We start from the raw sequence: 14,020 nt of genomic DNA on the forward strand, positions 1-14,020 counted from the left end.
GGGGCTCCCCTCGAGCGAGGATGGCCCACCAGCCCACCCACAGGAGCCACAGGGGCCATAGGTCTCAAGTAGGGGGCGGGGCCGTGCCCTCTGGGGCAGGGTGGGGATGGGGAACATTCCCAGTGCCGTCTACCATGGGAAAATATTTTATCAAAGAAGCTCGAGCTTAAAAAAAAACCCTCACCATGAACCCCTGACATGGCCAGGCATACCGTCTATTTTTACTGTCCCCAGTCCCCACCCCCTTAGCATGGTTGGGGAGCGGGCTGCAGCCCCCACGGGGACACATCCTGAAACAGTGGCGTCAGCCCCTCGGAAGCGGGCATCCCAGGAGGCTGTGGTGACCCTGCCTTCAAGGGCTCCCGGGCAGAGCTGGCCATTGTGGGGGGGTGAGGGGGGTGCGGCAGCCGGGTCCCAGCTCATGGGCGCCTGGGAAGCCCTGCAGTGCTGGGCAGGGACCCTGGGGAGGGTGGTCCAAGAGGGGGTTCTCCAGGAGGGGACAGAGTGGGCTGCAGGGCAGCTGCCCCCAGCATTCACACTCGGCACCTGGAGCCTGCCCTGACAGGGGCTTCAGAGCCCAGACCCAGGATCCATCCTGGGGGCCCCAGTGCTGCCCACTCCTGCCATAGGCCTGGAGACCCTCACATTCTCTGTGCTCAGTTGATGGACAGAGGGACAGACAGGAAGAGGTGCAGCAGCCACAGACCCCACCCCTCCCAGGCTCCGTCCGCCTCAGCCTAGACCCCATTCTCACGCTCTGCACCCCCATGTCACACAGGCACGCAGGGTACAGAAGGACCTCCTCCCTGCTCACAAGGTGGCGGGAGAGGGCCAGCCCCAGAGCTCTGGAGGAAGACGGGCCCTCCAGCCAGGGTGTGGAACTGCAGGGCAAGTTTCAGTAGTTGGTGGGCCTAGCACGACCCCCAGGCTGGGGACAAAGAGGGGGTGATGGCACCTGAGGGGACTTAGTGCAGCCCCCAGGGCTGACAGGAGGGTGGTCAGCCAGGAGCGCAGCTGGTTCCCCCAGGAGGCCACCCACACCACCTCCCCACAGCCTTGTGGGCTGGGGACCCTCCAGAAGGCCCCAATGCCCCCTCGTCCCTCCCTTTCTTAGCAGCCTTCCAGAAAAGCCGTGGGTCTCAGTCAGAGCCCAGCCTGGGTTCCCAAGAGATGGCCCCTGGGGATGGAGGACCTGGACCCACCGGCCTGTGGACCACAGGTTCCTGAGGCAGTGCCTGAGGACTAGAGGGCCATGCAGCACACGGAGGCCCCACCGCCCCTCCTCAGATGGCCCCTGGGCCTGGCTCCTGCAGCCCCACTCTCCACTCAACCTGGATGGATGGGTTGGGCAGGCTGGCCTCGGGGTGTCAGGGTGCACACAGGAGAGACCGGCCATGGCCAGGTTCAAGGAAGGGAGTCCTGAGGAGATCCTTAGGGTGACAAGGTAGGGTCTGTGTCCGTTGGCCACGTTTCTCCCACCCGACAGGAGAGGCCCTGGGTGGGCTGGCAGGTGCACTCCTGGGGCCGCCTCCCCAGGCTGCAGCTACAGAGGCAGGGCTGCCTCTCCTGAGCCTCAGCCTCCTCACAGGCCAGCTGGGGTCTCCTGACCCTTCCCTTCCCATCCTTCCAGGCCCGCCAGGCTCAGAGAATGACCTGGGCCGCCCTGTCAGGCAGAGCAGGAGAGCTGCCCCCTGCACCCCTGCACCTCATGACATGGGTTTGCTGAGGTGGGGAGAGGAGCTGAGCTCCCCAACTCCTCTGAAGATCCCACAACGTGCCCCTCCCACATCGAGCTCCCCTGGAAGGACCAGAGCAGGGTGGGCTGAAGGGGCCATTCCCCTTCCATCCAGGCTAGGCCTGTCACACCCAGGCCCCTGCGCGGGGCGTGGCTCCCAGGCTCTAGCAGCCCACGCGGCGGCTCCCACCGCGGCCTCCTCTTAGATTCAGCCCCCAGCAGCTCTGCCCTGCCCTGCCCAGCCCGGGGCCCTCGCTCCACTCTGCTGTCCGCCGGCCGCTGCAGCCCGGAGCAGCCTCCATCTCCCCCTGGCCTGCCAGGCCTCAGCTTAGATGCCGCTTCCTCCAGGAAGTCCCCCAGTCGATGGCGGGACCATCACCGCTCCTGGAGAGAGTACTGGGGCCCTGTCTCCCGGACACTGGGAGCTACGAGTGTCGGCCCAGGGCCGCTTGGGGCGGGTTCAGGGCCTGCCACCTGCTGCCGGGCCCGGCCCCATTGGTTGGAATGGGCGCGCCCGGGGCGCGCGGGCTCACCCCCTTCTGTGGGCGGGGAGCTGAGTCCCCCAGCGACCCCGCGGTCCCTGGGAAGGAGGAGGTCTCGGCCCCCCCACACGCCCCTGCGACCCTGGACGGGCGGGCGGGCGGGGTCCCCCAGGCAGGCGCGGGAAGGCCGCGGGCGGGCGGCCGTTTGCTTTTGAATCTCCGCCGGGCGCCCTGAGTGGCCGTTTCAAAGGCCGGCCGCGGGGGCGGGGGCCGTTCCCAGGCGCGCCCCGCCCTCCGCCGCCCCTCCTCCCACTTTCCCACGCGGCCCGGCCCGGCGGGTTCTCACGGCCGCCGCCCCTCCCCCGTCTGGGAAAGCCAGCGCGCCGCGCCCCGCCGAGGCTGGGGGGGCCGGGGGAGGGGACGAGAGCTGGGGGGCAAGGGGGGAGGGGAAGCTCTGGAGCCCCGGGCAGGGGGAGAAGGGGGACTCTCCTTGGGAGGCTCAGAGACAGGAGGGGGCTACAGCGAGGGGGATGGGGGAGCTGCCACCTCCCGGGATGGGGACGGTATGGGGGCGCCCCGGAGCCCCTGGAGAGAGCCCGAGGCCCAGGGCACGGTGTTGGGAGCCTGCGTGGCCCGGCTTCTGTTTGGTTTGACCCAGGGCAGGTGGGAGCGCTCGGGTCTGGGCGGGGAGTGGAGTCTGGAACTCCCGACCGTTTTTATTCCTCCTGCTCGCCCAGGGCAGGCCAGGGGATCTGACAAACAGGCGCTTGCTAAGGAGAATTTCAGAAAACGATCATTTTTTCATATAAAAACGTATCCTGCGCTTGATCTGAAATTCATCATGCTCCGGGGCTTTGTGTCCTGCAGCCCCCTCCCCTCGGGTGGGCGCTGACCATCCCATGTGAGTGGGAGACCCAGTGCCAGGCCCTGTGGCTCACCCCCAGCCTTCCTGGACGGGTCAACCAGGGGCCTCCAAGTGTGCTGGAACAAGGGTCACACCCTGAGGGGTGCCGGACGCCTCAGGCTGGGGCCACAGGCTTCAGAGCTGCCAGTGGGTCAGGGCTCACACGCGTGGTCTTTTGGGCGGTGGGGGTGCAGGCTGGGAGGAGGTGGGCAAAGACAGCCAAGCCCCAGGCCTGGATACCAGGTCGGGGGGCACAGGGTGGGGTGGCCTTCCTTCAGGGCCTAGGCCTGAAAGCCCGGTCGGGGGGTGCCCAGGGAAAGGCTGGGGCCCCTCACGGGAACCTGGTCTGGGGTGACCTGTGCAGAGGGGTGCTGGGCCAAGGAACGCAAGGTACTGGATGAGGACCCCACTGCCAGGCACCAGCCCCCACACCGCTAAGCAAGCCTTGGGGGCAGCCCGGTGGGCCAGGCAGGGCCGGTGGCTCCAGGCGGCACATTCCGAGGCAGCTGCAGGAAGTAGAGACCCTGACACAGGCGGCCACATGTCCTCCATGTCCACACAGTGACACAGGCAGTAACACGCTTCCTGGTTCACACCCTGACACCCAGCCGTATGCAGACGCCCCATCCCTGGTGCTTATGAGAGACGTCTCCAAGCACACGAGGGGCTGGCTGTCGCGCACGTGTGCCTAGACCTAGCCTCTGGAGACTCAAGGGCCCTTTCACTCCTCTCCCACACTCAGGGCTCTGACTTTTGGGGGCTCTGGGGTGAGGGCTGTGGGCCCAGTTGTCCCAACCCCCGGGGACCCTCTCACCGCCGACACTGCCCGAGGCCCATCCCCCACGCTGTCTGTGGAGACATTGTCCTGGCCACACAAAGGGGACGGGGCAGTGGCTGGGTGGGGGAGGGGCTGGGGCTTGTGGGAACTGCCCTTCCAGGGCCCTGGGGGCGGGGGGGGGGGCAAGGGGCAAGGGGGCAGGGGCGAGGCCTCTCCAGGGCTGCCATCCTCAGTCGCAGGCTCCAGACACTCCCGGGACATGAGGGCGGGGGTCACTGAGGGGGTGGCTACCAGCTCGCTTCAAGGGGATGGACTGGGTTTTAAAAGCTTCCCAAAAGAAGGCCGCTATTCCCAGCTGCACACACCTCCCCAGGGGCCTGGGGCCTTCTGTCCACCCCAGCACTGTCTCCAGTGGAAAGTCAGTGCCAGGGCTGGCCAGGTTCTTTTGGCAAGCGCACAGCTCCCTTCTCTCTGAGGAGGCTCACAGGGCCACAGCAAGGGACAGTGTCGGGTCACCTTTGGGGCGGGCAGCCCGGGGCTGCAAGGCACTCTGGGGACAGCGTGGGAAGATGAGGTGTGGGCCAGACCCAGGCCTCAGCGGGCAGGTTGGCGCCTGATTGCTTCTTCCTGGGTCGCTGGCTCACCCTGTCCAGCAAGGTGTCAGGCCCACACCCCAGGCCCCACCATCTGTTGGGCAGCTCTAGGGGAGGTCAGAGTGCACGGCTGACCTAGGGGCCTCAGGACCCGCCCAGGGGCTTGCCAGGGACCAAATGTGCAACGTCCACCCTGGGACGGCACACTGGCGACCCCCACCAGCACCCTTCTTCCCGACGTGGGGATCTCAGCACACAGCCCTTGCCATGCAGAGGCCTGTCCAGGGAAGGTGCTGGGTGCCCTTCCGCGTGGCAGGTAGTGGGACGGAGTGAGATTTTATCTTTGCTCTTTCATGCTTTGCCATTTTCCCAGTTCTAAATGAGCAGAAACGTCCTGTTGCTCCAGAGTGTGCTCCTGCACCCCCATCGCCCTGCCTGGTGGCCTTAGGCCTTGACTCCTCCTGGACCTGCCCGCAGGGTTGGAAATCCCAGGTTGGCATCTCCTGCAGGAGTTCCACCCAGGCCAGGCCCCAGCCCGACGGACCCCACCTCCCACACCCACCATGGGGCCCAGAGGGAGGAGTGCAGGAAACAGGCCGGGGCTGAGGTTACAACAAGCTTGCTCTTTGCTCAGAAACAGCAGGCCCCAAAGAGGCCCCTGCCACCCTCACCCCCTCACCTCACCTTCTCAGGGGGTCAGTGTCTAGCTGGGCTTGGGCACAGAGCAGAAACCCCTCAGGTCAGATCACCCGAGGGACCGGGGCTCATTCCCAGCCTGGTGGTGGAACCTGAGCTCCACTGGGCCGGGAGAGCAGGGGCTGTGGGAATCCCCAGGGTGGCCAGCATGCAGGAGGGATGCTCAGGTCACCTCGGCCCAGGCCCAGCAGACATCTGGCCCAGTCTCTTGGAGGAGCAGAGCTCCCTTCCCAGGCTCCCAACCCAACAGGCCACTGCCTGCTGCCCTACACCCCAGGACACGGGTTCCCCACGTGCTCTGGCCCTGGCAGGTCCCAGGGCTCATGTCTTGCCTGCCTCTTTCCCTCAAGCCCCCCACTTGTCAAGACCCAAGACCTCAGGGGTGTGTGGGGTCCAAGGGTGTTGTGTGCAGGGGCTATGTGCAGCTGCCCAGCCCTGTCTGCCTGGGAGCGCCCAGACCTCCCTCACCACACCTGTGCACCAGCCACCTATTGCTTGGGAGGCATAGGCTGGCACACCTGCTGGCCTGCAGCCTGGGGCAGTGGGTGTGACCCCTGCACCCAAGTGGGCACCAGGACAGGTGGGCACCAGGTCAGGTGGGCACACAGACACTGCTGAAGGCACCTTCTGCGGCCCAGCTCTGGCTCCTTCAGCTGTGGTCAGTCCCTTGGTAGTGGGGCTGGGAATTGGGCCCACGCGTGGCTGTGGCTCCCAGCTTTGATGCTCAGAGCCCCCAGACACCCTGGGAACAGACCCCTCAAGCCCTCCTAGCTGCCTGCCCCACCCCTAACACATCTTGGCCTCTGCCTTGGTCCTGGGTGCGCATCCCCGGACGGCCAGCTCTGGGGCAGTGGCTGACCAGCTCTTTCTCTCACTCCTCCTTGGGCCTGGAGAGGAGAGGGCCCTGGAGGATGGACGTCCAGTCAGACCCACCTGGCTGTGGGTCCATGGGTCTCAGCATTCCCAGGACAGCCTGGCTGGAGGCCCGGTCCCCAGGAGGCAGCCACACGCCCACGGGCTCATGGCCCGGCCCGCACGGTCCCGGGCGGAAGTGCCCTGTGTCAGGGCTGGTATAGCGCTGTTGGCACCCAGTAGCTGAGGAGCGTGGGAACCAGGCACACGGGGGATCCTGGGCAGGTAGCTGGGAGCCTTCCCAGCCAGTCCTGCCCCCCATTCGCCTGGGCCCTCCCACCCCTCCCTCCCAGTGAGGTTCTGGGGGCGGCGGCTGCCTGCCCTTGGGCTCTCAGACTGGGGGGAGGGGGTGGAAGTGCGCAGGCACCCCGCTGTGCTGCTCTGGGCCCCCAGCCTTGGCTTCTGCTCAGGGTCCCTGTCAGGCCCTACTTATCTCTGCCCAGATCCGACGGCACCCTGGAGTGGGCGTCTGTGTCCCGCGCTGATGGAGGGAGGTGGCATGAGAACCCTGGCATGGGGTCGTGGCCCGCCAAGTGCCCTGCGACTGAGGAAGCCCTCAGAAGCCCCTTTTCTTCAAAATGGGAGGGCAGAGGCTCTCAGACCCCGAGTGCTGGGGGACAGGTCTCAGGGTATCAGGCAGGTGGTCTCAGGTGGACAATCACCGTCTGAAGGCCAGACGTGTGCTGGGCCACCAGCCCCACTCAAGGGCAGAGCCACAGCCTCCCTCAGCCAATGGCGGCCACCTGCCCAGGGCAGTCAGTCCAGCAAGAGCTGCTGGCCCTGGAGTGGACAGATGGACAGGGAGGCCCTCAGTGCCAGGCCCCCCTGTGGCTGGGGAGCCCAGGGCCAAGGGCGGGCGCAGCAAGCGGGCCCAGAACCGGCTTTTCCAGCCCTGGCCAGGGCAGGGCCTCCCAGGGCCTTGTGGGTGACAACAAGGCCCACAGCGGGCAGCAGCCGTGGGAAACCCAGCACCGGTGGTTCCCGAGGGTTGGGCCAGGCCCTCACTGACGGCACCCGGTGACTCAGCACGAGCTGGCTGGCCACGCCCAGGCGTGCGCACCTGGCCCAGGTCCTGGGAAGGCCCCAGACCCCATGTGGAGGACTTGGGGGCGTGGGGAGCCCATCCCGCCCTGCTACACCCTCGCTGCCCCTCCCACACCCACTGGCACTGTCCCTGCAGGTGGCCTGCACAGTGCAGAGTGGGGCTCTGTGGAGGGTAGACCACCTGCTTGTTCTCAGCCCTTCCTAGCCAGACCTGCAGCCAGGGCTCTCCACCTGCACACCTGCCCAGGATGCCCGCTGGACCCAGATCTGGGCTGGGCCCAGAGACCGGGGCACAGGACCTGCCGTCATGGCACGAGGAGCTTCCTGATGGAGAGATGGGAGCTAGGGGAAGAGGAAGGGAGAGTCCTGTTTCCCTAGCCCAGCCTGGGCCTCCTAGCAGAAGAGCCCCACCTGTCCACCACCTCCAGCCTCAGGCCTGTGAACTGGTGGGGGCTACAATGCTGGAAGCAGGTAGTGCAGCCTCCTACTGTCGAAAGGCCCAGGGGAAGAAAGCATGTGGGACAGGGCCAGTGCCCCCAACATGGCACACCCGGAGGCTCCAGGGGCCTGGAGGCCACCTGCCTGCAGCAGCCATGTCATCTGGGGCTCACCCAAAGCTCCTGCATGGGGAGGGGTCCTGGAATAGCCATGTGACCATGGATCTCGGCCTCCTCTTCCCTGCTCCCCTGTACAGGTGGCCTGGGAGCCCCACCTCCTCCCCAGAGTGCTCTGACATCAGAAGGGCTGTGACGGGAAGGCCCACACCTTCACAGGACCTGCGGGTGCCTGCCTGGGACCTGGCTGTCAGTGGGCACCCAGCCCCCTCCTGGTGTTGCCTGGGGAGTCCTGGGGATTCGACCCGTCTCCTTGTCCAGGAAGTGACCACTGGGAAGGCAGTGCACCCCCCTCCAAGTCATGACTCGGGGTGTAAGCTGGTCCCGGCCTCCCTGCCCCCGCCCCCAGCATCACAGTAAGCCTGGCAGGTTGGTCATACTCAGAAACCACCCAGAGGGGCTGGGTGTGGCACACACCTGGAATCCTAGCACTTTGGGAAAGCCAGGAGGGTGGATCACTTGAGCCCAGGAGTTCAAGACCAGCCTGGGCAACATAGTGAGACCTCATCTGTACAAAACATACAAAAGTTAGCTGAGTATGGTGGCGTGCTACTCAGGAGGCTGATGTGGGCGGCTCATTTGAGCCCCGGGGTTTCTGGCGGCAGTGAGCTGTGATTGTGCCACTACACTCCAGCCTGGGTGACAGTGAGATCCCATCTCAAAAAACAAAAAACAACAATGCAGCCACGGGGGCCCGTTGTGTGCCCTGGACAAGGCACAAAGTGGTTTTGCTCTAGCCCCCCCGCCACTTTCAGAGCCACACCTGCCCCAGGGCAGTGGCAGGCACAGGTATCACAGAGAAATGTGGATGCGGAAATGGACAGGTCAAGGGTTGGGGCAACTGTGGGGCTGCCCACACTGACCCGTTAAGGCTGGACTATGTATCCAGCACCCCAGGTGAGGTGGCCCGGAGGGGACCCAGGCCTGGTTCTGCCCTCGAGGGTTCTGGGATTGGAGAGCGTAGCTGGGCAGAGAGTTCCACAAGTTCTCAAAAAACAGAAGAGGCTTCCCAGGGCCCACGAGAAGCCAGTGCAGTCAGGGAGGGCTTCCAGGAGGCAGTGTGGCCTGAACCCCACAGGACTATGCATGGGGACAGGAGGGGACCCATTATCTGTCTCTGTGAAACCCCATGGCCAGACCCAGAGCTTCGAGGAACAAGCACAGGGCTGGGGTAGGGGCACCTGGAGAAGCCCCGCGTGGGCCTCAGCACCCCCTCTGGCCCCCAGGCCTGCAACTGTGACCAGTACCTGAAGGTCTCCAGGGACATGATGAAGCAGCTCGTGTGGCTCAGCGGCCACCAGGAGGGGCCCAGGAGCTCAGGTGAGTGCGTCAGGGTCAAGCACTGGGTCTGTGGGGCCTGGGACGGGTTGATCTGCTGGGGTAGCCAGGGAGGTGGGCCTGTCCTGTCCAGCACGGAACTTCCTCAGATAAGGGTGGCGGCCAGGTGACAACAGGTGGGAAAAGCACAGCGAGGGTCAGGTGCCCACATGGCCTCTGCTCCCTTCTGCGCAGTGGCAGACCAGGAGATCAGCACACCAGGGCCCTCGGTGACCCTCTGGAATGGTGTGCACCTCCTTCTCTCTGCTGGGCCCAGGCATGCGGTGCACGCACGCGCGTGCACACCACACACACACACACACACACACACACACACGTGCATCTACACCTGCACACAGCACTAGCTGGCCCCAGATGGCCACCCTCCCCAGGGAAGGCCTCAGCCCATTTCCCTGCCTGTGAAACGAGACAGAGGGCTTCTTTCTCTCCCTGTGGAGGGTGCAGGCCACCCAAGGACTTTGCAGTTTTAGATCTGCACAGGGGCTGGAACTATGCCCCGCCACCCCCCACCCTCGGGAGGGAGGCGCCCCAGGAAGGGAGTGGAGGGTGCTGCTCCTGGTCATCCTCAGTCGGGGGCTGGCACGGGGACTAAGGGAATGGAGGTAGATAGAAAGGTGTCAGTCCAGGCCAGGCGCAGTGGCTCACACCTGTAATCCCAGCACTTTGGGAGGCCGAGGCGGGCGGATCACGAGGTCAGGAGATCGAGACCATCCTGGCTGAAATGGTGAAACCCCGTCTCTACTAAAAATACAAAAAAATTAGCCAGGCATGGTGGCGGGCGACTGTAGTCCCAGCTACTCGGGAGGCTGAGGCAGGAGAATGGCATGAACCCGGGAGGCGGAGCTTGCAGTGAGCCGAGATCGCACCACTGACTCCAACCTGGCAACGGAGCGAGACTCTGTCTCAAAAAAAAAAATTTAGAAAAAGGGTCAGTCCAAGTTCAGGGTAGGAGGACGGGGAGCGACTGTCACCCCAGGTGGCCAGCAGAGCACACCCCAGAGAGCAAGGCCGGAGGTAGCCTCCAACCTCAGGCCGCGACGCTCGCAAAGGCACACTCAGGCCAGAGCCCCAGCACAGGACGGCACACACACCACCCCAGGGTGGTGGGTAACACCCGGATGGGCTGACAGGTGTCACAGGGACTGTAGAGTAAGAGCTGGGGCCAGCCAGGGAGGGGTGAGGCAGGGAGGCCAGATGAGGGTCATGACCTCCTGGGCTTCAAGGAGGAGCTGGGGCTGGGGTGGGGGCCTCGTGCATTCATCCCCGGCTGCAGCTGATCCGGAGCCATCTGTATAGAAATGCTTGCTGAGCAAATTACGAGGGTCAACAGGAGCAGGGCAGACGCTTCTCCCACCTGCTGGCCACTGTTCCCTCGGCCATCGTGCACTCAGCCCTGCAGTGACCCCTGGGTGGATCCCTGGGCTCTCATTGGGGACTGGGGGGGCCTCACAGGGCCTGCGTGAGCCGCTTCCCAGGGTCTCCAACAGACCCTGAGCCTGGCAGTCCCTGGGCCCTGCCCACCCGCCCGCCCTTGTGCTGGCTGATTTCGAAATTCACTCACTGGCAGTGGGTTTATCTGCTCATCGCTTCCCCCGCCCCCACCCGCCAGTTCTCAGGCCCCCAAGAGCCCTAATCAGCAGATCTCGCGCCTAGAACATGTTTCCCAGGGACCTTTGAGCCCCAAGACCTTTCCGAGGTGTGAGTTCCCAAGGGAGGGGACCAGGCCGGTACCACAGCTCCTTGGCCCCCTGCCCTCTGCCGTCTTCGAAGGCTGGGGTGTGCGTGAAGAGGCCGCACACCATGAGGTCACCGTGCTCAGCCGCATGGCTGCGTCGTGGACTCTGGTGGCTGCCAAGCCCCATCCCTAGGACAGTCCCAGACCAGTTCTCATCCTTGACTGACAGGTGACAAGGCCACCCAGAGCCAGGAGGTGCAGGAGCCAGGTGAGCCCCGGGACCGCCCACCAAGGACACAGCTGCTTCTCCACGGCCCTGGCACCCGACTTGCCCCAGAATGGGGGACTTGGGTCCCGGCCAGACAGAGGGGGCTCTCTGGGGGCTCTTGGGGGCCCTAGGGCCCACAAGGTGAGGGGTGGGGTCCCTCGATAGGAGAAGTGGGCACAGAGGAGGAAGTGGAGGAGGCAGGGTCAGCAGATAGGCCACTTCTGTCTGTCCAGGACCAGCCCCAGAGGCAGCCCCTGGGGGCTGCACCTATGACCGTCCCTGCCACTGGCTGCAGGCGGCTGACCTGCGGGCCGAGACACCGGACATGCTGACCAATGGCACCCGGCTGCAGCTGGCAGGGGTCCCGGTGGGCGTGCTGAGGACACCCGGCCTGCGGCACTTCTACTGCTGCACGCGCTGTGGAAAGGTCTTCTGGGATGGCTCCCACCTGGATCGTGTTGCCACCCACTTCCGAGACGTCCTGGAGAGCGCCCCCAGCCCCTGTGAGCCGAGCCCAGCCCCCAGCCCGGCCAGCAGCCCCTTCTGAGGACAACCGGACAATAAACATGGAAAGTGCCCGACTGCTGGGCCCACGGCCGTGGACTTGCTCACGTGTTTCATGCTCGCCCCACAAACCCCTCGTGGGCCCCTCTTTGTGCCAGCAAGTGCTGGGAACACCAAGGCGGGGTCCCAACCCGAGCAGCTGTCGGGAGAAGACGAGGGTTTCCAGATGGTCAGGATGCTGGGACCTCTAGCCCGGTGGGACCCATGAGGGCTCTCCGTCACCCCCGTCAGGGCTGTGTGGTCCCTGTGGGACAGCGGCAGCCACAGCCCCACTAGAGGCACCTGGGCAGCCAGCCACGGCCAGGGCTCTGCATGCGTGGGCACCAACGTCTCTGTCCTCACAGCTGTCTGAACGTAGCTGCTGCTGCCCTTGTCTGGGAGGAGGCTGAGGCCCAGGCAGCCACTGCTGCCCACCCTGAGGGTCCGAGGGTGCTCTGCCAGGTGCAGCAGGGAGGGAGGGGGGTCCCAGAGATGGGAGAGGAGGACGAGCCCAGGGAGGGGCCATTCCAGGAATGTGCCCCCTCCCCTCACCCACATCCCTTTCCTCTGTTTCCTGCCTGTAGCGGAAATCAGCTCAGATTTGGCCGAGGAGTCGGGCGGAAGCCTGGGGCAGCAGGGTCCTGGGGACTGGGGAGAAGCAGTCGCCTCTGCCCAGAGTGAGGAGCAGGCTTCAGGTGCGAAGGCCTTGGGCATCCCTGGACCAGCCCAGCCAGGACCTCCCTGTGGGTTCCCGGCCACACCAGGGCTGGCCACTGCCCCTGGGTACCCCTAGGGACTGCAGTCCAGCACCTTCAGCCCCCAGCAACCTCAGCAGGAGTGTCGTTTCACAGATGGGGAGGGTGAGGCTGAGACGGGGAGGGCCTGGCCTGTGTCAGAGCCAACTGTCCAGTTTTGTCCTGCCCCCTTGACCTGCTGGGCAGCCGCAGGGCCTGAGCCTGTCAGGTGGGGGCATCAGGGTGAGCAGAGCGGGACCCCAGGAAAGGGTCAGGGCCTTCTGGGACTGGGATCTGCTTCCGGGAGGGGCACCCCAGCTCCACATCCTGTCCTGAGGAGGCAGCCCCTGACCGAACTCCTTCTGCCTGGCAGGATTTAAGAGGGAGTGGCTGAGGGCACCCACCCTCCACCTGGCCTAGCTGCATCCTGGAGACACTGCTCCCAACGCAGGCCTGAGTGCTGCTGTTGGCTCTTGGCAGAGGCAGGCGAAGCGGTGCAGAGGCCACAAGGAGACAGAAACCACGCATCCTCCATCCCTCCTGGCTGGCTCTGCCTCTGCCCACCATGGCCGTGCTGTGCCATATGTTTCCCGCCTCCACACATCCCTCACTACCCAGCACAGGCTCGGCCTGGTTCTGCAGCGTCCATCCCAGGCCCAGGCTTTGGTGGGGGGGAGGCTTTCTGCCCAGTCCCCACCCCGGGCCAGGTGCTGGAATCCAGCCTCGGTCACTGGCGGTCAGCACCCATCAGGCTGCTTCCTGGGCTAGGGGATAGACACCAGGCTGACCGGGTGGCTGAGGCTACCAGTGCCAGGCCATGCCCTGAGCGGCCATCCTGGTGGGCAGGAGCCACCGGTTGCAGGGATTGTCTGTGGCAGTTCCTGCCCGGGCGTCCTTCCTCCGCTGCGGCCTGTGCTGGCCCGGGCTGAGTGTTTGTTATTTGATCTCGATCCTCTCAGCCCTTCTACCAGGTGTCTGGGCTGCTGGGAAGAAACACTCTTCTGTTTCCCACGCTCCCGACACATTTTAATGAATTAGCTGGAAGCCCCGCCCCCACTGCCCGCCACCCTCCCTCCCCGCTTAGTGCCTTTAAGGTGGCCGCAGGCCTCGGCCCAGCTCTGGCCAGCTGCCCCTTCTGCGCTGTCCTCCCTAGGCCCTCCCAGGCGGGCTGGCCGCCCCGCACAGACCTCCCTCCCCATGTTGCCCACTGCTCTGAGCCTCCAGGGAAGGAAAGGAAGGGGGTGCCTGCAGGGAGAAGGGGCCCCACTGTTGCCTTCTGGGGGCGGGTGGGTTACAGGCAGGGCACCCCCGGGCCAGTATCCTCAGGACAGGCAGGGGAGGAAGGACAGGGCCCGGCTGCACAATCGGAGCTGAGCCCTGTTGCCGGGTCCCAGGGCAGGGCCTCCCAGACAGCAGAAGGCTCCAAGCAACACCAACCAGCAAACACCAGGGGGTCCTCTCGAGCACAAGCATTGGGTGGCTGGAGGTGGACCCCCATGTCCCAGCATTTGGAACAGATGTCCACCTTTTGGATGTCCCTCAGCAAACATTCGGGAAGTGCTGACTCGGAGCTGTTGCCCCCCGGCCCCTTCCCCCTTCCCATCCTCAAATGGAGCCGCTTCAGGGCCGTGGGTGTGGCTAGGGGAGCTCGGAGTCACGGTGGAGAGGTGGAGAAGCCAGAAGGGGGCCACTCAGCGAACTCCC

General features: G+C 65.2%; 1 protein-coding gene across 10 annotated transcripts in view; it reads left to right on the plus strand.

Annotated features, from left to right (window-relative positions):
• EXD3 (exonuclease 3'-5' domain containing 3) overlaps positions 1-11,640 on the plus strand; it is a 118,278-nt gene extending 106,638 nt beyond the window's left edge. For 6 of the 10 annotated variants that reach the window (XM_033238379.1, XM_033238375.1, XM_033238376.1 and 3 more), the window contains 3 exons: positions 8,985-9,078; positions 11,001-11,039; positions 11,273-11,640. In XM_033238379.1, the coding sequence (XP_033094270.1) occupies positions 8,985-9,078; positions 11,001-11,039; positions 11,273-11,586 (447 nt within the window). In that variant the 3' untranslated portion in view covers positions 11,587-11,640. Of the gene's footprint in view, positions 1-7,838; positions 8,128-8,984; positions 9,079-11,000; positions 11,181-11,272 lie in introns of all 10 variants that reach the window. The other 4 variants (XR_004443687.1, XR_004443686.1, XM_033238381.1 and 1 more) reach the window with 4 other exon arrangements.
• The last annotated feature ends 2,380 nt before the right edge of the window (positions 11,641-14,020 follow it).

Source organism: Trachypithecus francoisi, unplaced genomic scaffold, assembly GCF_009764315.1.
Source record: "Trachypithecus francoisi isolate TF-2019V2 unplaced genomic scaffold, Tfra_2.0 Lachesis_group16, whole genome shotgun sequence".
NCBI lineage: Eukaryota > Metazoa > Chordata > Mammalia > Primates > Cercopithecidae > Trachypithecus > Trachypithecus francoisi.